At 35.3% G+C, this 22,924-nt stretch overlaps 1 protein-coding gene across 2 annotated transcripts in view; it reads right to left on the bottom strand.

The window, feature by feature from the left end:
• Positions 1–1,375: 1,375 nt before the first annotated feature.
• The window catches only part of ARHGAP29 (Rho GTPase activating protein 29), a 90,338-nt gene continuing 68,789 nt past the window's right edge, over positions 1,376–22,924 (bottom strand). For both annotated transcript variants that reach the window (XM_036998023.2, XM_036998024.2), the window contains exons 13-23: positions 17,069–17,226; positions 16,385–16,524; positions 15,998–16,102; positions 13,599–13,697; positions 12,408–12,547; positions 11,930–12,118; positions 11,518–11,655; positions 7,412–7,644; positions 5,821–6,151; positions 5,576–5,684; positions 1,376–3,477 (exon numbers count right to left, since the gene is read on the bottom strand). In XM_036998023.2, coding sequence (XP_036853918.2) covers positions 2,588–3,477; positions 5,576–5,684; positions 5,821–6,151; positions 7,412–7,644; positions 11,518–11,655; positions 11,930–12,118; positions 12,408–12,547; positions 13,599–13,697; positions 15,998–16,102; positions 16,385–16,524; positions 17,069–17,226 — 2,532 coding nt within the window. In that variant the 3' untranslated portion in view covers positions 1,376–2,587. The remainder of the gene's footprint in view (positions 3,478–5,575; positions 5,685–5,820; positions 6,152–7,411; positions 7,645–11,517; positions 11,656–11,929; positions 12,119–12,407; positions 12,548–13,598; positions 13,698–15,997; positions 16,103–16,384; positions 16,525–17,068; positions 17,227–22,924) is intronic.

Below are 22,924 nucleotides of genomic sequence, written 5' to 3' on the forward strand. Positions count from 1 at the left end.
AGTGGAGCCACAGTACCATCTTTAAGTTAAATCACCCAGGGAAGTGAGGTATGATTCTGTTTGCTTCTGAGCTCTCTAGACAACAAGTCCCTCACAGGGATCAAATCTTCTTGGTCTCTATATCAAAAGAAATACATTGACTAAAGTGCACTCAAAGTAATTTTAAATACTCACATTCTAAATAAGTTCTCAGCATATAAAACAAGCTTATCTAAGGAAGTTATGATCAGCCCTTCACAAATGACTTCTTGGAACTTGAACAATATGCTTTCCACAAAAATTTTTGGTGTTCTGGTAGCTCTTAAAGGACTCCCCACTATCGCCCTTTTCTTTGGCTCATGTTCTTTTCACATGTCATAAAACAACTTCCTGATGAATGACTGACACATCACTGGGTAGAAGGGTGCAGGGCACACTGTGGGTGTTCTAGAAATGGCAACATCTTCTTAGGAGTTACTCGCTTAATGCCCCAGGAAACTAGAAAGCATCTACAGACTGATGGCATAAATTGGACAAGATGCCAGAGAGCCCTAAAGACAGAAAGGACCCAAAAGTGGAAGTCTCACTTGTAAGTGAGTGGGAGCACAGAGGCCAGCTGATTGTCTATTTCTTTGAGTGTATGTTGAGACAAGATTGTGTCAATACATTAAAAAGAAACTAAGGAGTTTAAAAGCACATTTTCTAAGTTTCAGTATGGGATGATGAGAAAGTTCTGGATGTGGCATAATGGTCATGGTTGCAAAACAATATGAATGTGTTTAATGTCATTGAACTATACAATTAAAAACAGTTAAAATGGTGAATTTTACATTATGCACATTTTATAACAATAAAAACTTTAAAAAGATGCATTTTCTATTGTTAAACACTACTGGATAGTACTTATAGTTATTTAGAGTATTAACCATCAGACTATGACAGCCCTGTGTTTAAGACGACTCCAGCTGTTACAGCTGTGGAACCTAGAGCACATCATTTAACTAAGCCTCAGTGTCCTTATCTGTAACACAGGAACAATACAAAACTTACCTACTTGAGGCTGCTGTGTACTTGAAATGAAATATATGCAGGACCTTAGGAGAGTTCGTGGCACACAGAAAGGGCTCAATAAATTTTGGCTCTTATTATCTTCTTAGGCTTTTGTAGCAATTTAATTCTTTTATATTCTGTACAATGTGAACTAAAAACAAGGCTCTAGGGTTGTTCATTTCTCCCTAGTCCTTAAATGTCACATAGAGCTATACAGCAACTTCCTATAAAATGCATTCCATGTTACAGTCAAGGGATAATATGAGCCCAAGTGTTGACCTCTAACCAGTGGTTAATAAACTTTAAAAATCTCTCATCTTAAGGAACAATTTCAGAGAAGCCATGAGAAGTTGAAATAATTAATAGGTTAATATATATATTTGTATTTTTATCAAGTATAACATGGTCATACAAAAGTATTTACTGCAAATAGAATTCACACATACAAAAAGAGGCATTTTATTTTTTTTGTCCCTTTTATATCCTATGACAAAACCCAGAAAATAACAGAACTGCACTAGTTCTAAAAACTGGGAATTTTATAAATGAAATATATCCAATCATCTACACCTTCTCTCAAATTCCAAACAATTAGGCTTATTGAGCTATACTCTTAGTATCAACTTAAATAAATCTTTGCACGATTCAAATGAAACATACATTGTCAATGGTTAAAAGTCCAGGTAGAAAAAGTACATAAAATTATTCATAAGTGAAAACATTTCATACAAAAGGAATAGTTAAAAAAAAAAACAGTAAGACAATATCAAGAGGAAATGCATTGAATTTTAAAATATTTTTTGGACCATTAGGCAAAACACCAAAAGGTTCAGAACTGTTGAAGAGCAAAAGTTTATGTAGTATAAAGCCAAGAGATAAAAAACTATTAAATGTATTAAGCCATATAAAGCCAAATAAGATATAACTGAACTATGTAATTTAGGAAGAAGTTTAAGTGCATTTTCTTTGTACAATTCAACTACCACATGTAAAATCTGACAAGTAATTAAAATGTAATTAAATGCAGATTTGCAAATCTTTCAGCCACTGAAGGTCACATACATACCATAAGAGCACAAATGGTCAAAGATGCACTATAAAATTGTGTGGAAAAACGTAATCATACCAAACAAAGATCTTTCAGGTACTTGCTATTCAGAAACATTCCTTTTATAAATAAGCATGTAGTTTCACTTAAAAAAAACATAAAGCTGATTTTCTCCAATTGCACCTATTAGTTGAGAATTATATATTAGGGATGCATTTAAATGGACCGTTTCATGGGAAAAGTCAACTGAACTTCAAAAAATATATGAGTCCATCTATTTATTCACAACTTCAAAAATACAGATAATTCCAGTGAGGCACAGACGGGGCCCATCAAAACATTCTACCTTTCAATATAACCAACACAGGATAACATAATGCAACAACAAAAAGTAAAATCCAGAATTTGGCAATAGTATTCAGAAGGGGCCCTGTCAAAATTTCTTTCACAAAACAAACACAATACCAGAAAACAAAACAACAAAAAAAGAAAAGCTAGGTTTTGATAACCCTACACAAACTGTGGGATCTCATCTTCAAGGTCTTCAAATTGCTGCATGCGTTTTAGCCTTGGTCTCTGACACACCGGGTGCACATCAGGCGAGTCATGCTCCTCAGAGCTCTCTTTGGGCTTACCAACCCGCTGCCCTCGAGCAGCTGGGGCATCTTCTGAGTCTGGAACTGACTTCAGCGCATGCCCCTGGGGCGCAGGAGCTGTGCTGGGAGGCACTGTTCCGCAGGCTGCCACGGGTTTGCCCTCATCCCCTCTCACAGCACCAGCCGCAGCTCGTGGCTTATAAAAGGTTGTCCAGTGCTGGGGCTGCAGGGTTCTGGGTGCTCGCACAAGGGCAGGAGGGCATGAGTCAGAGCACCGCCTCTCTGACACCTGTCCTGTTGACCCGATTGGTCCTGCGTATGGCTTACTAGGCTGGGTGGCCCTGACTGGGTGGTCCCCGCCGATTCCAATGCTCGCTGTCGGGCCTCCTTCCTGGAGCGCATGGGGCACAATTACTGCAGTCTTTGCAGTTAGGTCATTCTGTTCATACTGTTTCTCCCTAGATTTATGTAGAGTTTGCTGGTCAAAGCCATCAAATTTGGAACAAACAATAGTAGGGGTGTCTTTTCTATTAATTCCTTCAAAGGCAGGATTCTTATAAAACTTGTCTGAACTTCTATTTCCCATAATTCGGCCATTCCTCTCATTTGGAAGGCTCGCGAGAAGCAGGAGCCTATCCACAGGCAAACTCACAGGTCTAGTCTTGGTCCTAGGCGTGTACCTCTCAACCCTGCTTGCTTCCTTGTCACATTTCAGAGAAGGCGGTTTGCCTGTTCTACAAACATCTTCCATTCTTTGTGATGCTGATTCAAGCTCTTTGTCTGCAAGCAAATGTACTTTGTTATCTGAAAAAGGAAAAGATTTATTTAAAATTCAAACTAGACCGCCTGAATGAGTTACAGATGAACACCCTCCCAAAACAAAGGTCTTACATATTTTTCCAAGTTATTCTCAGTTGTCTATGTAGAGGAGTTACTCATAAAGTATTAAAGATATTAAAGATGCACTGTAAGAATTATTTATTTAAATTAATATAATAAACAATTAATAAATCCATTGAAAGCTAGTTAAAAAAAAAAAACAACACTATCTGAAGTGACTTCTTTTTATGTGCTGTGCCTGAACAAGTATTTGCTGGCTGAAAGGGCTATCACAATTTTGCAGATATTGGTAAGTTTACCTCAGAAAAGTTACACCAATTCACACACCAACCAAATTAAGGTGTCCCCTGTATCCCAACGTTTTGGCCAACTCACTTAATCTGCTTTTCAGATTATACTCAAATCACAGTGAGAGCATATCACATGAAACACCTAAGATGACCTTATCTGATGAACTAATAATGCACTATAACATTCATCCTGTCCAGTTAAGGTTGAATAGTTTTAAGTAAAAGGCCGTTCTCCCAGACTGTTTACTCCCACACTGACTTCCTTCTCTTTCCTATGAGGTCTGGACCCATGGCCCATGTTTTCTCAAACTAGAAACCTCAGCTCCTCCAAACCCTGTACCTTTTCATAGCATCTCCTCTAAAATAGTCCCATTTTTGGACAATTTCAGCCCTCTGCTCACACTCCTGTCTTGGGCAGCATTTGCAGACAGGAGCCCTTCAGAACCGCTTGGCAGTGGTCACCTCACCTGAGCTGCTGCCCTCTCCCCCCAGGGCTGCCAGGGCAATGTTCTCTGGCTTTCCCAGGTCTTTCCCCACACTGATGGACCACTCTAACGGACCCAACTCATTGTGCTCAGGCTGTAGGCACCCACCAAAGTATATTTTTAAAGTTTGGAGGGAAAAACTTAGAGCCTAATGGATATGAGAGCAGAACTCTGAAGCCCAGTTTCTGGGTTTAGCTTAGCTCTACCACTTTTGCACTGGGTGAAGCAATCTCACTGTCCCTAAGATTCTTCATTTGTCAAAAAACAACCATAATAATCTATGACGATGTGTACCTAAATCCTCTGATAACAAAAAGTGTTTAGAATTGTCTGGCATACATAAAGCACTCAAAAAATGACAATATTAACTATTCTTAATTGGAAGCTCTAGATCATATGAAAGTGAAATAAGAACATAGGTTCACAGACTGACCGAACAATTTATTAGGACCTTTAGCATTATTTAACCTCTCTCAGATTATCAGGCTATGAGTTGAATGGGGCTAATACTACCTATTTTATAGTGCAGAACTGTTACGAAGATCCAATCAGATAAATGGAATCAAACAATAAGCACAGAGTAGGCAGGAACTTAATCAATGTTAGCTCCCTTACTTTTCAGACCCTGACAGGCTATGATCACTGATATTTGATTACACATTCAATTTTACATATATGACTACATTTTTAAAAACTGGAATTAAGCTCTAATGATATACAGAATTATAGTAACAAATGGAAGCCCTTCCACTAGCTTGACAGCTACCAGTCACTGCAGTTAAAGTTATCATACAGTGAATAAAACAACTGCAGACAAGGAAGTAAAAATTCATGTGTGTGGGGCTTAATGTGTTAAGGGTAGGTGATAGGTAAATGCATTTGAAAAAAATTTAGGAGTTTTAGGAGTCTACATTTTAAAAATTTTAGGAGTCTATATGACTCCTTATGAGCAGTTATATCAATACAATGATCTACAGTGAAAGAAGATTGTTAATATGCTGCTCAGCACATTTCTTCTTTAACTAAATGATGGCAAAAATGAAAACAAAAAACATTTTCCAAAAAAGCACAAAAACACCTAAGATCTCCACTAGGCTCCAAGCACAAAAAGATTATTGTAAAAGAGAAACATTCATTTAAATGCAAGACAGCTTTTTTAGTGCCTAGCAAATATTTGTTTACTAATGAAACTTCTTTCTGACTTCTCTATACCGTTTGCCTTAGCTTTTAATCATGGTTTATTGGCACAGTTTTAAGCTGGCACATGTATTTTACATAATCACTCACCAATGAGACATGCATCACATTTTTCCGATGTGTTTTGCTTTTGTTCTGATTCCTCAAATGATGTAGCTGGTTCAAAAACTTTGCTTTCCCTATCTGCAGTATGCATATCCTGTTAATGGAAGAGAATTTTTAAACTTGCAGAAGCAAAACATGCTTCAAAACAGATTTTTTATTGATGTATTTTTAATTTATTAACAGAAATATTATAAAGTTCAAAACACAATTCTATAAACGTCAAAACTCACTCCCTTTGAAGAGAAAAACAGTGACTTCATGGAATGTTCTGGGTCTCTTTCTTCTGGTGATAACAGAGGTTTCTGAAGACAGCCTTGATCAACCTGAGGTGCAATACCACCTGTACTACACACAACTACATCTTGTGGCTGTAAGGACCCATCGAAGATCTTCTGTGAGTAAGTAATGAGGAACTCGACCAACCGCGCTTGATGTGAATATTCAGCAAGAGAGGAGATGGTGACAGGAGCAGTTGTGGGCCTTGGCCTAATGAGACTTGGTCCAAATATCACCCCCAAGTTTTTGGAGTTCATTTTATTTTCCTCTGCATGATCTACGACTCTGTAAAGTAGAACACATAACGCTGTATGAGATTTGCTTATCAGATTTCCCTGATGGTAGTATACTATGGGTTGGGAAGGGTGGAGGAAAAATGGGCTGCAGAAGTCTAGGAAAAGGATATATTTATTTGATTAAATATTGGCCACACACTAAATTGGGTTCCATAGTATTAGGGTAAGATTTAAATAAGTAGAAGGAACAACTACAGTTTTACCAGCAGAAATAAAAAAAGTACTCCTAAAAGCTGCTTCCATCTTACTGTACATATATATATATATAGAAACATCCTTCCAGGCCTTATGCTGTAAACTTAAACATTGTTGATTTCTCTCTCATTGCCCAGCTAGTCTTCGAGGCTGGTAGAGTCTCCTGCCTAAGATCTCTCTGCTTTACTGTCACTACATGGCTCTTTCCTTTCTTCAAGCTCTCATCACTTTTTATTTGTATGACTATATGAGGATATCTGAACTGCAGCAGAGGAGTCCCTTCCAACCCATTCTCATACTGCTGCCAAAAAGAGCTAACAGGAAAAAGCATGTCAAATTCCTGGCTCAAAATTCTTTATGGATATAGAAGGAAGATAGTCAACTCGTCTGCCAGCTAGGTATGACTTTCTTTATCAGGCCTCTTACCTAGCTCACTTTCTGCTACTGCTGCTTGCTATATCCTGACCATACAAATTATTTATACTTCCCAAATGCAAAATGATCTCGTGTCTCTGTGTGTGTTATGATTTTCTACACACTCTTTGTCACCAAACCACCATTCAGTCTTCAATTCTGGCTCAGGGCTACCCTCTCTGATTCACAAGCCTCCCTTCCTGCATCTTCCGCATGTGTGTGTGGCTCTGGAAGAAGAATGATGCTGCCCTGCACTTGTCTGCAGCTCAGCCCCTCAGGCTGATAAGCACAGCAGAGGACAGACACTTACATGTTCATCCTTATCTCCCCAGCCATAGCCAAGCACAAAGGAGGAGAGTCTGAGGGAAAGATGCTGGCTACATAAAGATATATTCAATGTCTCTCTTACCCTAACACATTTTAGAAATGAAATGTTCACTTTAAAAATAACATCACAACAATGTGAATGTACCTAGCGCTACTGAACTGTACAGTCAAAAATAGTTATGATGGTAAATTTATGTTATGTGTATTTTACCACAATTTAAAAAAAACAAAACAAAAAAAGAATCAAAACAAAACAGATCAATTATCCATCCACTACTGGGTGATCATTATTTGTCTCATACAAAGTTCTTACCGCTTAAGATGTACTATGAGGTAATGAAGACTGTTAAAATTTGATGCGGGCAATTGTCTTAGAAGGTCCTTGCTTTTTAGAAGAATTCGGTTTATTTCTATACACGTACTTGGCCATTTTTTGTCCTCAGGGTTATCCTTTTTTGTCTCTTGTTCTTCATTTACATGTTGGATCTCTTTTGCGAGGTCTATAAATTCTTTGTACAATCGGAATAAAATGAATGGCTCTGGAAGCTAAAGAAATTAAAATTATATTAGGAATATCATTGTGTTCATTTCCTTCTTGTTACTAATTTCCTGAATAGTTACTGAGTGGTCTAGCAGGTAGATGAACAAGACTTAGGGTCAATCCATGTTTAAAATGTACGTGTGTGTTACAGACAGGATCTACAAAAGTGAATCTGACTTTATCACCATAAATTATATCTTATTAAAAATGAGTTAACTGATAATAAAACTCTAAACCTAAAGCTGCATGATGGAATTTTAAAGCTCTGATACATACCCTGTATCAATTACTTTCATGATGCCCCTTATTAATAAGCATGATCTTCAACTGTTTTATTCAAACAAAACCAGGACAGTGCACAAACTAAGTCAAATTAATTAGAAAAGGCTTATATTCTGAATTTTATTGGTATGGGAGAGAATAAAAAGACAGGGACCTTGTATTTTACTTGGATCAGACTGAAGATTAGCATGATAACATGGCTTACAAGAAAGAAATCAACATTTTATCTAATTTTTAAATACAATTTAAACTGCCATAAGTAGGTTAAATGAAAAAGTTCTTATCTCAAACTATCAAAGGGCATGGCAGCTTGATCTGTTTACCACATTACTGATTTCAATGTTTTCACTGCTCAGTGATGGAAAATATAATATATCTCTGGCTATCTGATGCCCTATACTACCTGTGTATACTACAGGCACTGATTTCTCCAGTATCCCTGCTAGTCCCAGAGAGGGTAGACCTTGAGATCAATTTCTACCTCTACCACTCTGGGATCTAATGGTCACTTAACCTCTCAGAGCTCCAGCTTTCCCACACAGTATTTGAGTAAAATGAAGGCTACTCTCTAATACTGTAAGAATTGAGCATAACCCTTCCCACACTAAAGTCTTGGTCCCACAGTATTCCTGAGACAAAATGAAAGCTCATAGTATTAGACTCCATTTAATTCCTCTCTCTGACTGGCTCAAAGAGATGAAGGATGATTCGTTGTGAGATTAACAGTCATTCAAAGGTACTCTGTCTCCATTTCTCAGTTGAGAATCTCATTCTCAGTTGAGGATGATTAAAGAGATATCAATAGTTTCCTGGGATAATAACATCTTTGTATTTAATTTCTTTCCCTCTAAAATCCCAGTGAAATACAGTTAAGCCCACAGGACTGGGAGAATAAGAATGGAGAAAAAAGCAACATTTCACAAGCTGTGAACATTTCACAAGATGAACAAGTGCTGACTTAGCAGTCCTGAGAAAGAAGAAATTCCAAACTGAGAACCAGTGTGATTTACAGGATCCTAAGGAAACTGAGGCACTGTGAGCACTTGGTCCTTGGATCCTGGGGGAGGGTGAGCTACCTAAGAAGTATTAGAGCTCTAGATCCTTGTCTCCACTCTATGCTCCTGAGCAACTCTTCCCCAGAGGTCTGGGGATTCTTCCCTGGGCAGTATAAAAGAAGGACGCTGGATGGGTAATGCCAAGCACAAGAAATAGGTGGGTATTTATCTAAAAGTAGTAATTCAGCAGCTGTGTGCTGAATGCAGAGATCCTGGAGCCTTCTTATCCAACTTAGCTCTCAGAGTTCTGGTGCCACACCTGTAGGCAGGGAAAGACTCTTCTCTGGGGTATCAGACCAGCCTAAAAGTAGAGACCTAGAGATACAGATATCAGCTGTTTCCCAAACAGCCCTCTTAGATCACACTACAGTAAAGATCAAAGTCTTTAAGGTTTCATGGATTCAAGAGTTTCCAAAGAGATTTTAATTCTCAACTCTTTCATTTTAAGCAGCCATGGAAGGCAGAAATCAAAATACGTAGAAAACAACAACTGAAGGTCTGAAATTATGCTGTCAAAATAGTGGCCACTAGCCACGTGTGGTTGCTATGCACAACAAATGTGGCTGTTTCAAACTGACATATGTTCTAAATGAAAAATACACAGCAGACTTCAAAGACTCAAGCTAAAGTAAAATTTCACTATAGATATTCAGATTTATTCAACACATTAAATGAAATATTAAAATTAATTTCACCTGTTTGTTTCTATGTGCCTACTAGATAAATTGACATTATATATAGGGGTCACATTATATTTCTATTGGACAGGGCTAGAGGCTAAGGAGAAAATAGAGTCCTTTTTTTAAAAAAAGCTATGACCATTAGAGGTAAGTAAGATACTGTATTCATTAAAAAAGAATGAAGGTTGTGAAAGGAACAGAGAACCAGAGTCTCTAGAAATTAAAACATGATCTCAGAAATGAAACAGTTTACAGTAGGGGTAGAAAGTAAAGCTGAGAAAATCTCTAGAATATGTTTAAAGAAACAAAAACAAAAACAAAAATGAATTAAAGAGAAAAGGTAAGGGAATCAGAGAACCAGTTGAAGTTGCCAAGTATCCAAAAATAAGTTCCAGAAAGAAAACACAGAGAAAATAGAGAGGAGGAAATGAGCAACAAAGTTTCAAGAAAGAAAGGACATGTAATCAGAATGACAGAGCTTGTGGAGTGCCTGAAATGGGGGAGGAAAATACACCCACAGCAAGGCAAACAATGAGAAATTTTAGAGTAATTGAGAGAAAAAGAAGACCCTACAGGCTTTCAGAGAGAAACAACAGGCCACATACAAAGAATCAGAAATGAGAAAGAGTAAAGAGTTCATGCTACCAAGAGAATTAAAAAAATACCTTCAAAATTCTGAAGAAAAATAATTTCCAGCCTAGAATACTATAACCTTCCACTATCTACATTCTTCCATTCCCATTTAAGAAAGTAGAATAGACATTTATAGGTAAATAAGGATTCAAACATTTACTCTTAGTCCACCTTCCTCAAGGATGGGCATGGCCAAAAACAGGAGAATAAAGCAAAAACACAACGACATGACACAGAAGACAGGTGCCCCCACATAAAAGAGAAGAACACGAGTAACAGAGATCCTAGGGTGCCAGCTATTCACCATACTACAAAGGACCCAGGCAAAGAAGAGAACTCTAGATGGACGTGTGGAGGACAATCATCACTACACTTAATATTACTGTCTCATCAATTTCACCTGAGGACAAAATGCAGTGGGGCTTGGCCAAATCTTTTTTATATTTGGCTCATAATGACAATGTGCTGATTGTTCTTACAACCCCACCATGAGCTGCTCCCTGAAGCCACTAAGGCCACTGATGTCACCCCACAGAAGTGTCTTCTTTGTAGCTACTTCTGCAAACTACAGGTACGATAGTGAGCACAGAAAGAAAATACAGAGTAGCCCACTTCCCCATCCCTTCCTGCTGAACTTCCAGTACCTGGCTCATAGGACAGCCCTGTCTGATGCCCTCAATATGGTGGACTTCATTCCAAAGATGCATTCATATGACCTTGCCCATGACTTCCCACAATAGCTAACCTAAAATATCAATGAAGGTAATGCCAGACTGTGACCCAGACACTATTCTCTTTACTGAATCCTTCAATAATAGTGTGAATAATAGCCTTTCTTTATACAAGTAGATTCATGCTTTCTGCTCAGTTTTTTAAAACTTAATGATTCATTGTTTGGGAATACATTGTTTAGGAGGGTATTAACATGGTTATAAAATCCATTGGGATGGAGTTGTGTGCCACAAATGGAAAGGAGTACAAGGGGTCTTCTGTAAATAAGGTATAGCAGTGTTATATTTCTTCAAGCTAGGTGATGGGAAATGAGTGTTTTTATTATTATTGATCTTTAAACCATATATGTATCTTATATACTCTTTGATGTGTACATTAATAATTAGAAAGATATTAATATGGTCTATATCAATGAAAATATGCATACAGCAAATGTTAGCATATCATATTTTTGCTCTTTTCTATTTAGTGTAAGTTTCAAGGATAAAAACTTTACCTGTCGAAGGTATAGTTTCAAGACATCACAGATGTCATGTGAACTAAATTCTGAAATGTCTACCAAGTGCATTCCATTTTCCAAAGCTTGACACAGTTTTTCAGTTTTTATTTTGTTTCCACATACACGATAAATTCCCTTGAGAAGAAAATGAAAATTTTTGCAAAATTCTGGTTTAGTACAAATGGCTAAATACTGATATCTAAACATATTCAAGATGTCTACTTTGATTTTTATTGATATTTTAGAAAAAAGCTAGAGTCAAATGAGAATATTTTCTAAATAAATATGAACAAATTCAGTTACTTACTAAAAATTGAGAACAATGTTTTTTTTTAAAGTCTCCTTCTCACTAGAACAAATCACACTGGCATTTATGTTTAAAAATTTATAATTTAGAGTTACCATGTACCTGTAGACACAAGGCTCTATTTTCAATCTCTGAGGCACATATTTTGAGTATAAAAGGGATGCCATCTGGTTCCTTTTTTGCAACTTGTGTGAATTCTGCTCCAAATAAGTGTATTTTCCCCAGAAGTTTCTGATGACCACAAATAATGACTAAATTTTCCAAACACTTTCGATGACAAACGAGGAGACACTATAAGAAATTGATAGTTTAAAAATGATTAATTCACTTAAAACTATTCACAGTTGGGCAAACTATAGTGATTACACTAGAGTGATAATATAACAAAAATGAGGTTAAAAGATATTACTTGTAATGTTTGAAATATTTTTAACAGCAATATAAAATACAAAATTATACATTACTGTGGTTTAACTCATTAAAAATATATTTGTAAGAGTTCCTAATCAGTAAAATTAAAAACAAAAAAGTACAAAACAAAAAGCATAAAGGGGCTAACATAATTCCAGAAAGATCTTACCTCTTCACATTCAACACCTTGGAATACTACAATGCCTTCACAATCCCTGCATTTCGTGGGGGATCTTAATTTGCGAAACTTGTGAGTGAGTGCTGCCTTTGACATCAATGTTTTCTTAAATGTTCCAAGGGAATTAGGTCCTTGCAACAGAAAAAGATTAGTATATAAGAATTCTAAGATGACAGAAAAGTTACACCATATGGTACTATATTTTGAAAAATATTTAGACTTTGCAACCCTCCATGTATTACAGAAAGCTATTATTTTGAGTCTGTAAAAACAAAATAAGCATGCAATTTACAGATCTCTTACAAGGCACAAATATATCAAATACTTTACTATCCATAAAAATCACCACCAAACCAATAAGATAATTCTAAAATAGCACGGCATAATGTTTTCACAATCAGCAAATTTAAACTGTTATTTACATGCCTTTTATAGAGCAGGGAAGGGTGTTACATAGGTGGCATGATAAGTCTTAGACAATGCCCCTAATAAGAGCTTCAAAAAAAACTAGCTGTTTGAGGTTAGTGTGTGTCAGCATTATTTGCATTAAAGATAAAGCTATTATTAATTCATCATAAACATATAGATAATACTAGCTAGTTATAAATTTTATTTGTCTTTATTTAATTAATTTTTATTATATAATAGTCTACCTAAGGTTAGATGTTCCATATGATTTTGGAAAATGATACCAAAACAGGTATCTGGAGGTCTCAATTGTACAAAACTAATTTATATGAGTCTAACTCAAGTTATTAAGATAACCAACTTCTCTTATTTATCATTCAACAAGGAGCATACTTATTTACTTTTCCTGCCTAGCTTCTTGCACTATTTCTTTTGAACAGACTTTCAGAATTTCTTATGTGTTGCACCCTTTTAATAGTTAAGTCACTGTATTAGGTTTATGAAAGATCAAACTATCTAGCCATTTAGCACTATGGTCATACATTTCAGATCTAGTAGTTTTTCTGCTTAGTCTTACATTTTTATTTATAATATTTGATTAATATATTATCAACCCATACCTGTACATAATTTTTGGGACATATTTAGGTCATTATAATGCCTCTGTTTAATATGCAGCAAAGTAATTCTTTAAATTATACTTTTTCCCTAATATTATGCAGTGCTATTGATTCAACTGGCTTAGTGGAAACTTGATTCAGGTGAATGTAATACCAGCTTCTGAAGGGGAAGGTGGCTCTCTTTCATCTAGATCATCTGCAGAAGACATGGTTCCACTGGACGGAGTTCGCGGGAGTTTTCGATGAAAATCTCCTAAAATAAAATTGTGGATACAATTACCTGAAGATTCACTGTAGAGTTTAAGAAACAAGTAACGACAACATTTTTTTCATAACACAGTCATACTATTTTGTTAGCTACAATATAAAATTTTGCCTCTATTCTCAGACTTTGGACACAAGGATTTCTGATACTTATTCTTGGAAACAAATAGAACTGAAACAAATCTGAGTTTTTCAAATAAATTTGTAACTGAGGACCATATATTCCAATGAGACCTTACTGGCAATTTCTGATAATAGGTATTAGAAAGTGTAAGCTCTTTAAGAACAGGGACTTTTTTCTATTTATGTTTTTTATCTAATATCTGACAGAGTGACAGGCATAATGGTAGAGTTGTCATTAAATGCTTGATGAATTAAGTTGTAGAGAAATGTATATAATGTAACCTAGAGCTTTCTAAAATACATAAAAATCCACGAAGACAGCAATACAATAGTAACATCACACTTATGTTACCCGTGAGACAGGGCGCTAGAAACCAGGAGCGAGGATCCCTGGCAGGGAGCTGAGAGCACAGGATGCACGCTAAGTCAGCAAAGGTTACTGCCCGGTGTATCAGAGCATGTGGAAGCAGCCCAGCTAGGTACTGAGGTTTTCTGCTCCCTGCTGAAATTACAAACAGGGCTATATGTCTAAGTGGAAGAATTAACTCAACTCAAGACCTTAACAGTCTCAGGTTAAGAGAAAGGGCTTTATAAATTATTTAAGCCAAGATCCTCTCTCCCAAAAAGATTTTCTTTCAAAATATGCTTAAAAGATGGTCATCTGGTTTTTTCTTTTGTCCCCAATGACTAAGAAAGAAGGTCACACGATCCATTTTAGAATTATTCTAATTGTAATGGCGTCCTTATATTATTGAACAGAATTCTACCTCCATACATATCTCAGTCTTTGGCCATATTTCTCCCTAAAGGGGCAACTAGCAGTCTACCTTTAATCCCTTTTCACTGCCATTATTATATCACTTCCACAGTTGTCATATCTCCAAATTTCCTCTTTCCTAGGCTAGCATCCCCAAGTCTTCACCCATTTATATTTGACCAGTTTCCAAATTTTTGTCTTTATCACATGAAGTCTTACAGGATTCCAAATAATTTAGGGTTTGCTCTACATTGGGTATTAATTTCTCAGACATGTTTTTTCAAAGCTTATCACAAATATTCAGTTTAATATTAAAGCTCACATCTCTAGGATGTCCCTTAAACAGAGCTGGTTTTAAAGGAAGAAATGAAGAAAACCTAAAAACTCCAGTGCTGGATGGAAGTTATTTCTAACTTCAAATTTAAAAGATTTATTTACACGAATAAAATTTCTGTAATATGTAGGACACTTAAAAAAAAAAAAGCCACAGACTTTGAGATAGGTTAAACCCTATAATGTATCTTCCATAGTGCCAAGATCCTAGGAGAAAGGAATGTAGCCAGGAAAAACAGGACTGGAGCAGTCTTTGGTAGAAGAATGGAGGAGAAACGATGTTCAAGTAAGAACCCCATGGGCTTGAAGTAAGAATCTCACATGCTCAAGTATGACCTTTTCCTGCTAGCTGTATTACCTATGGCAAGTTATCTTCTTCAAAACCACTAAGGGAGAATTCAGAACATGTATTCTGCCTCACTAAGGAACAGGAGATTATCTTTATCAAAGCACTTTGAAGTACATTTATAAAAAAATGAGTAAGTAATTACAAGCCCAAGAATTGTTGTTTACTGTATTGTTTCTCATAGCAATTAACCACAAGACAATTCAAAAGATAGATAATGACAGTTAATATTCACAGGATAGAATACTATACAGCATATAGTATAAAATAAAGATAAGCTACTCATATCAACATGTATCTCAATAAAGAAAAGATGCATGAAAGAAGTCACAAAATAATAATAAAATTCCATCTGTATAACATTCCAATGAGGGCAAAGCTCAACTAGATATGGTACTAAAACATTTAAAATAGGGAACGATTAATTAAGTTTCTGGTGATGATGTGTTCTGGTGGGCGATAGGCAAAGTTATCAAGGAGGTGTACACAGGGACCTTGTAGTATACTGGTAATGTTTTATTTTTTAGACTGGGTGGTGAATATATGAAGATTTGTTTTATTATTTCTCTTTAAAATGTAAATATATATGTACATGCTCCTCTCTATGACAGAGTTCTCATTACTAAAATATTAATACCTCATATTAAAAATAAGGTAGTTAAAAAATCCCTAAAAGGAGTATTTTAATCTTTCATTGAATTTATACAGCTAGACTTTAATAGTTATGTACCTGGACTTATAGATTCAGAATCCAGAGATCTAGACTCACTGCTTCCTCCAGTGCTCTCAGAGTCACTAAACATCCCAAATGTCCATGACCTTATAAAAGAAGGACCTTTAAGAAAAGAATATTTAAAGTCAAACTTGGCTACAGATGGATTTCTTGAGTCAAAATACTGCATTATAAACAAATGAGACAAGTCAAATTTCTTTATCAGTGATCAGTAATTAACTTTAAGACAGGCACAGTGCTTAAATTGTGAACAAGGACTGCCTGATGAAGCTACAATTCAAGACCTGATTTTTAATTGTAGAGCTGCATCTCATCTAATAATCAACATAATTAACAACTTGTGATCTTTCATAAATTAGTACACTCTTAAAAGTGAAAGACTACCTGTTATATCGGCACTATTAGAGCATCGATCCTCTTCAATCTTATTAGAACTTTCAGGAAGGCGCACAACATCCTCTAAAGAGTCGGTAGGTCCATATCCAGAATTATGGGAACTGTCTGTTATTTGCTTATTTACATTCCTAAGAAAAATCCAAGTAAAATGCATCATTCATAAGAATGGCTGATAATAAGCCTATTTTTTTCTACTTTCAGAAAATCTTTTAATTTAATGAACAAAGTAATTAAATTAAACATTAAGAACAAACCATATTATATATGGTTCAACTTCTTAAAGGAGATGTGAATAAAACTTATTAATCATTTGTACTTATTACAACTGAAACATAGAAAAGAGTAGCAAAAATGCGGTCAGTAATTTATGTCATGGTTAAATTTTCTAGTATAATAAGCTCATGGAAAATGTAGGTAGCTAAATTTGTGGATATGCTACATGAATATGACCATGATATGCCATTCTCAAAGGATTTCTAAACCTCAAAGAATTGAGGTCTGTGAACACTTTACACTTAACTGAGTTATATCTTAATATAAAAAAATTCAGACCCAGGAAGTTTTTAAGTCAATTCTGTCAATGTTAGAAAAGATACCACCTTGTACCAGATAAGAGCTAGGCAATAAAAGTTTTAACTCTTGAAATAATTTCACCTATACATTAAATCTCACCCATCCACTTTTTCTTCTTCAGTTGAATTTGTGGCCTTGACAAACTCACTGTACTCTTGGCCTGGGTCATAGAGTTTGGCGCTATCACAGAGAGACTGTAAATTGTTTGCGAGGGAGGCAGCCTGTAGGTGTTGCATCTGGAAGAGGTTAACTGTTACCTATGGTCACAGAGAGAGACAAAAGGCAGAATAACTCATGCTCTACATAATGCTATATAAATATACATTTAAAGTCACAGCACGAAGGAAAAGACCATACAGTGAAACGCACAGCATTGAATATCACTGTGAACACACCATGTTGGCCTGACTTTGTGCAAGATCTAGATCAAAAAGAAAAAAAGTTTTAATCCAACACCTAGGAGTGATCATTTCCAGCAAAACTGGCTTTAAGCTGAAAAGTTGAAAATTACACCCCCATGTCCCTACTGGTTCACAATTTTAGGAGATGGATGTGTTTTTGAGGATCACCAGGTCTGTACTCTGATGGGCTGACCATAATTGCTTAAACTCTTAAGTGAAAATTGTGGGGGGAAAAATTCTAGTCAGAGCAATATTGTTTTGACTTTCACTTTCCCAATCCTACAAAAATAAATGCTTTATATTTATGATGTTTCCTACAGTACTCAGTTTTTATGATTAGACATTATCTTGAATCTATTCAAAATAAATACTCCACTGAGCTTCTACAAATGCCTAAATACACTACCACCACTACCACTTACAGTAACAATAGCAGCTGATGAGTAAGTACAATATGTCAGATCCATTCTGAGAGCTTTACATGAATTAACTGATGTTCACAAAACATAGGCTTTGGTATATTATGGCAAATAAACAGATGAGATCCCAGTCCTCAGCAGTGTTTATGTTCTCCTGAGAGTGGTGTGAGAGAAAGAGAACAAATTAAGTAAGATAATTTCTAATACTGAAAACTGCCATGAATACTACCTAAGACTGTCAAGTTTTGGAATATGATCAAGTATTTTGTGTTTGTGGAAGGATACTTTTGATATGGCAGGTTAGTGAAGGCCTCTCTGAAAAGGTAACATCTGAACCAACACCTGATATAAAAAAGAGTCAATGCAAAGTTTCAGGCAAAAGGCCAACTCAGACAAAAGAGGTCAAGCAAAGATCCATGGGCAAAAGTGAGTGGGAAAGAGCTCACCATGCTCAAGAGACAGATGAAAGGTTCATATAGCTGAAGCATATTGAAAGAGGTGGAACTTTGGTTTGAGATAAAGCCAGAAAGCAACCATCTAAACCATGGTAAGGAGTTTGTATTTAAGTTCAGTGTGATGCCAGTGGAGGGTTTTAAAGAGTGTTAAGAGCTATAATATGATATACTTTTTAAAATGCACTCTGGCTCCTGTGTGAGGAATATGAATAAATGCCAAATCTCAACTGGATTAATGTTACTTCACAGATTGTCATGTTTCCTCTTCATCTCTCTGGATATACCTGATGACATACTGAACTTGTGATTAGCCTCTAAGTCCTTTCCAAGATAATTAGGAATTCCGAGAGGATAACTAAGACTCAGCACAAACAGTGTTTGAAAGTACTTACTTAAACTCGCTTTTAGGGAGCAAAGGAAATGCAAACTGTGGATGTAAACTTTAAGTCTGGGAAGTAGCTATAATCAGGGAATTCTCCAGTTAATGGTAAGATGAACTTACTGTCTTGGTCCTAAATGCAACTGTACATTTCTAATACTTTTTAATGAACTTTATGAATTTAGCTAAAAACAACAATTTTGAAAGCCAAATAAATATACTGGCATAATCAACTTATCTGCTGAATGTTTGTCTTTGGGTATTAATAATAAAAGACTTAGAAAACACTATAGAACAGTAGCCCAATCTTAAAATCTCTTTTCCCTAAATTATTCAGCCTTGTCCCTCAACTAACAGAAATGCGAGTAAGACCCCCATTAGGTAGATACAAAAGGACTTGCTGGGCATCTAAATGGAATGGCTCACAGGTACCTCAAAAATCATCTTACAGATCTTTTTGTCCCATAATCTGCTCCCTAAGTCAAGGACTTGGCCCTTTTCTTCTAGATCTTTACTGTGTAGCAGCATCTTAGGTGCTCTGTAAAGGGGAAATGACCAAATGAATAGTAATAGAAAGTGTTATCAGTCCAGGTCATACTGTAATTTTGTATGTTTTCTGGTATTGCTCACTTAAACACACAGGACTTCCAACTCCATGCCCAGCTTTCATCACCCACATCTAATTTTTAGTTATTTCATGGGCACACAGATCAGTACAAATTCTTCTAACAAGCTGTTGAAATAGAATTTCCCATAATTTCAAATCAATGGTAAAAGCTTCTCTCATATAAATTTGCATAATCAAAATATTAATTTCGTTCAATATTTATTTTCTATTCTTTAATTCTTTAAAAGATTTCTTGAATGCTTTATAAAACAAAACAAAAACATCTTGTTTTACTTTTTCCCATTCTTCAAAAGTCCATTGATTTGATGAGGTCTTTAGTTACTGACTTGGTTATTTCTCCTGCCTTTCACTTAGTAATGTAATTATGATTTACTTCCCATTCCATTCAATAATTCATAATTCAAGACAATTTTAAATATTCAGGAGTAATCATTGATGCTTATGATATAACTTACAGTGCTATTGGAACATGAATCTGGTATGTGTATCTCCCTTAAGACAGTAGTATCTTTATGTCTCTTCTTTATATTTATCTAGTATCTATATATCTTTAAATAAAAACAATTTATTTTATTTTCTCTGCAATTTCATATGCAATGATATGCCCTACAGTGAAAATAAAAATTTTTAAAAAACAATTTGAGAGATGGTATTGGACAATAAGTCATCCCAAATTCCAAATTATACTTTTGATGGAGGAGAAGAAAAAGAAATCTGAGAAACTCATCGTTCTTACCTAGAAAATAACACTTATATTTAAGAACAATGTTGGATTTGGTATTTGCTTGGATCTGTATGTGAATATGCCATGCAGAACCAATAAAACTGACTAAATTGGTTCACAAACTCTAGCTAACAGGGAATTTTACTGACAAATATATATACAGAATCTCACTATAAGCTGTCTCTCTATACATTACACGTGATAGTGACTCTCATGAGTTTGGGGTTTTGTTCAAGTTTGGGGAATTTTAATCTCAAAATCTAATTCATACACTGATAGGGATTGCTCTTAATTTTTCAAATGTGTTAATTCTTTCTTCCTAAATTTCTTGAGAGCAGGTATCTGTCTTAAATTTCTTTTACATAAATAACAGGCATTAATAAATATATATGTTATATACAAAATTAGGTAACCTCTTGCTTATATCACATCAAATTAAAGAAAATCATAATTTTACACCTTGGTTCATCAAATAGCACTGCTTTTTAAAGGGGATGTAGACAAAACAAGATTGTAGCCTGTGAGATAACTTAAAACCATGTTATATGAAAAAAAGTAATCAGATTTTGGGGTGTTTAATCCAGAAAAAACATCAATAAAGAAGATAATAATTATCTTTAAGTATTTAAAGACTTACTTTGTGGAAGAGGGGTTATATCAAGTACAGTATGACTTGAAAGATCCAAAAGAAAACAGCGTTTTTTTTAGTTCAGTACGAACATATTAAATTTGTTCAAACTTAGACTGAATTCAGCAAGATAGCATAATACTTAACAGCATAGGCTCTGAAGTCATTCAACCAGGATCAATCCTAGCTTTACAAATTACATTACGGGCGACCCTGATGAAGTTATTTATAACTACTCTAAACAAGTGCTTCAAAAAAAACATATTTTGCAAAAAAAAGCACAGAGTAATCACGTTCAAAATGCAGATTCTGATTCTACAAGTCTACATTCCTCAGACTCCTAATATCATGAGAATATATTGTATTTGGGTTCAAAGATCTATTTTGAGAAGAAAGTCTGTAGTTTCCTGATCAGTAAATAGAGGTAAGAACAATTATATTTACCTAATAGAATTTTGTGGGAATTAAATGAGTTAATGCAGGCAAATAACTTAGTATACAGGTAGGTACTCAGTCTTAGCTATCATAAGCTATTATTTGAGGTGAAAAGGACTTGTGAAAAGTAAATGGTGGGTTCAAATGATTTATAAGGTAATCTCAAATCCTTGGATATTATAATTCTTTTAAATCATTTTACTAGGACTCTGTAAGCTAATCAGATGTTTATCTTAATGTGGGCAAATGAATGAGATACAATTTTAAATACTCAGAAACATTTTAAGAAGAATTTTTGATTCAGATGAAATAAACTAATTCCCCCTGTCTCCTACTGAATTCACCTAAATACTCTGGAAAGAATGCATCAAAGTCCTATCTTAGGACTCTGAAATGTAAATGATAGCTAGTAAATTATGGTCATACAAACAAAGGTATGACAAATCGAGTGGTATGCTTGTTTTTTGTTTTGTTTTGTTTTGCTACTGTGTTTCCCAGCCAGTACTCAGCATCCACTCAAAAACATATGACTGAAAGAGTGGAGGAAGCCTTCTAGTTTCTTTTTCATATTTGTACTCTCTCCTGCCCAGTACCCAAGGAAATCCCAAGCCCTAATATGCATTCTGTGGCAGTGATAGCAGATGAAAAGGCATCTAACATTCTGAAGGGAATTTTTCTCTATGACCAGATGAACTATGGTCTGAAGAATACAAGGCTTGAAATATGTTGTTTTTTTCCTTATTTATCCTTCCCCTACTTGGCCCTTGACGGTAGCAGAAGCAATCAACTACAATTTTCCAGTTAGAAGACCTAAAAAAGGAGTCCTTAGATAAAATGCCTGCTGAAAGCTTTAAAAATCAACATTCAATATACATTCTGAATAAGACCTAGAGTTACATAAGGTAATATTGAAAATGTCCAGGTGAAAATTACTTGTTACATGAAGAACCAGGAAAATCTCCACAATTCGTAAGAGAACACAATAAAAAGACACCAACATTGAGATGACTCAGCTATCTGGACAATCTATCAGATAAGAGTTTAAAGCAGCTTTACAATTTCAAGAAGGACAATCTTGAAACATAGAAAGACTTAAGCAAAGAAATAGAAGATACAAAAAAGAAACAAAAGGAAATTTTGGTATTGAAAAATATAATAACCAAAATATTTATTGGATTGACTGTATAGGAAAATGGAGATAACAAAGGAAAGAGTCAGTTAACCTGAAGATAGATCAATAGAACAATATAAACAAACCAGATAAAAGATACTGGTAAAAATACAAAGACCCTCCAGACCTGTGGGATAATAACAAAAGATGTAGCATCTGAGTCACTGGAGTCTTAGAAGAGGAGAGAGTACTACAAAAAATGTTTGAAGAAACAATACCTCAAAACTTCCCAAGTATTTCAAGTCAAACATGTAGATTCAAGAAGTTCAGGGATTCCAAAACAGGATAAATGCAACAAAACTTACACCCAGATATATTATAATAAAAATCCTGAAAACAAAGAAATCTTGCAAGCAACTAAAGAAAGAGAACATACTCCACATAGGAAAACAATGATTCAAATGACTATGGGTTTCTCATTAGAAACTATGGAGGCCAGAAGCAGTGGGACAACATATTTAAAGTGTTGAAAGAAAAAAATGAATTCTATATCCAGTGAAAATGTCCTTCAAGAATGAAGATGAATAAAGATGTTCTCATATGAAAGACAACCAAGAGAATTCATAGCCAGCAGACCTACTATAAAATAAATGGTAAAGGAAGTTCTTTAGAGTAAAAGGAGAAATGATAGCAGGGGGAAGATGGAGCCTCAAGAATGAAAGAATAACAACAGAAATGGTAAACATCTGGGTAAATATAAAAGCCCAGTTCTCTT

This window comes from Manis javanica, chromosome 4 (genome assembly GCF_040802235.1).
Source record: "Manis javanica isolate MJ-LG chromosome 4, MJ_LKY, whole genome shotgun sequence".
NCBI classification, from domain to species: domain Eukaryota; kingdom Metazoa; phylum Chordata; class Mammalia; order Pholidota; family Manidae; genus Manis; species Manis javanica.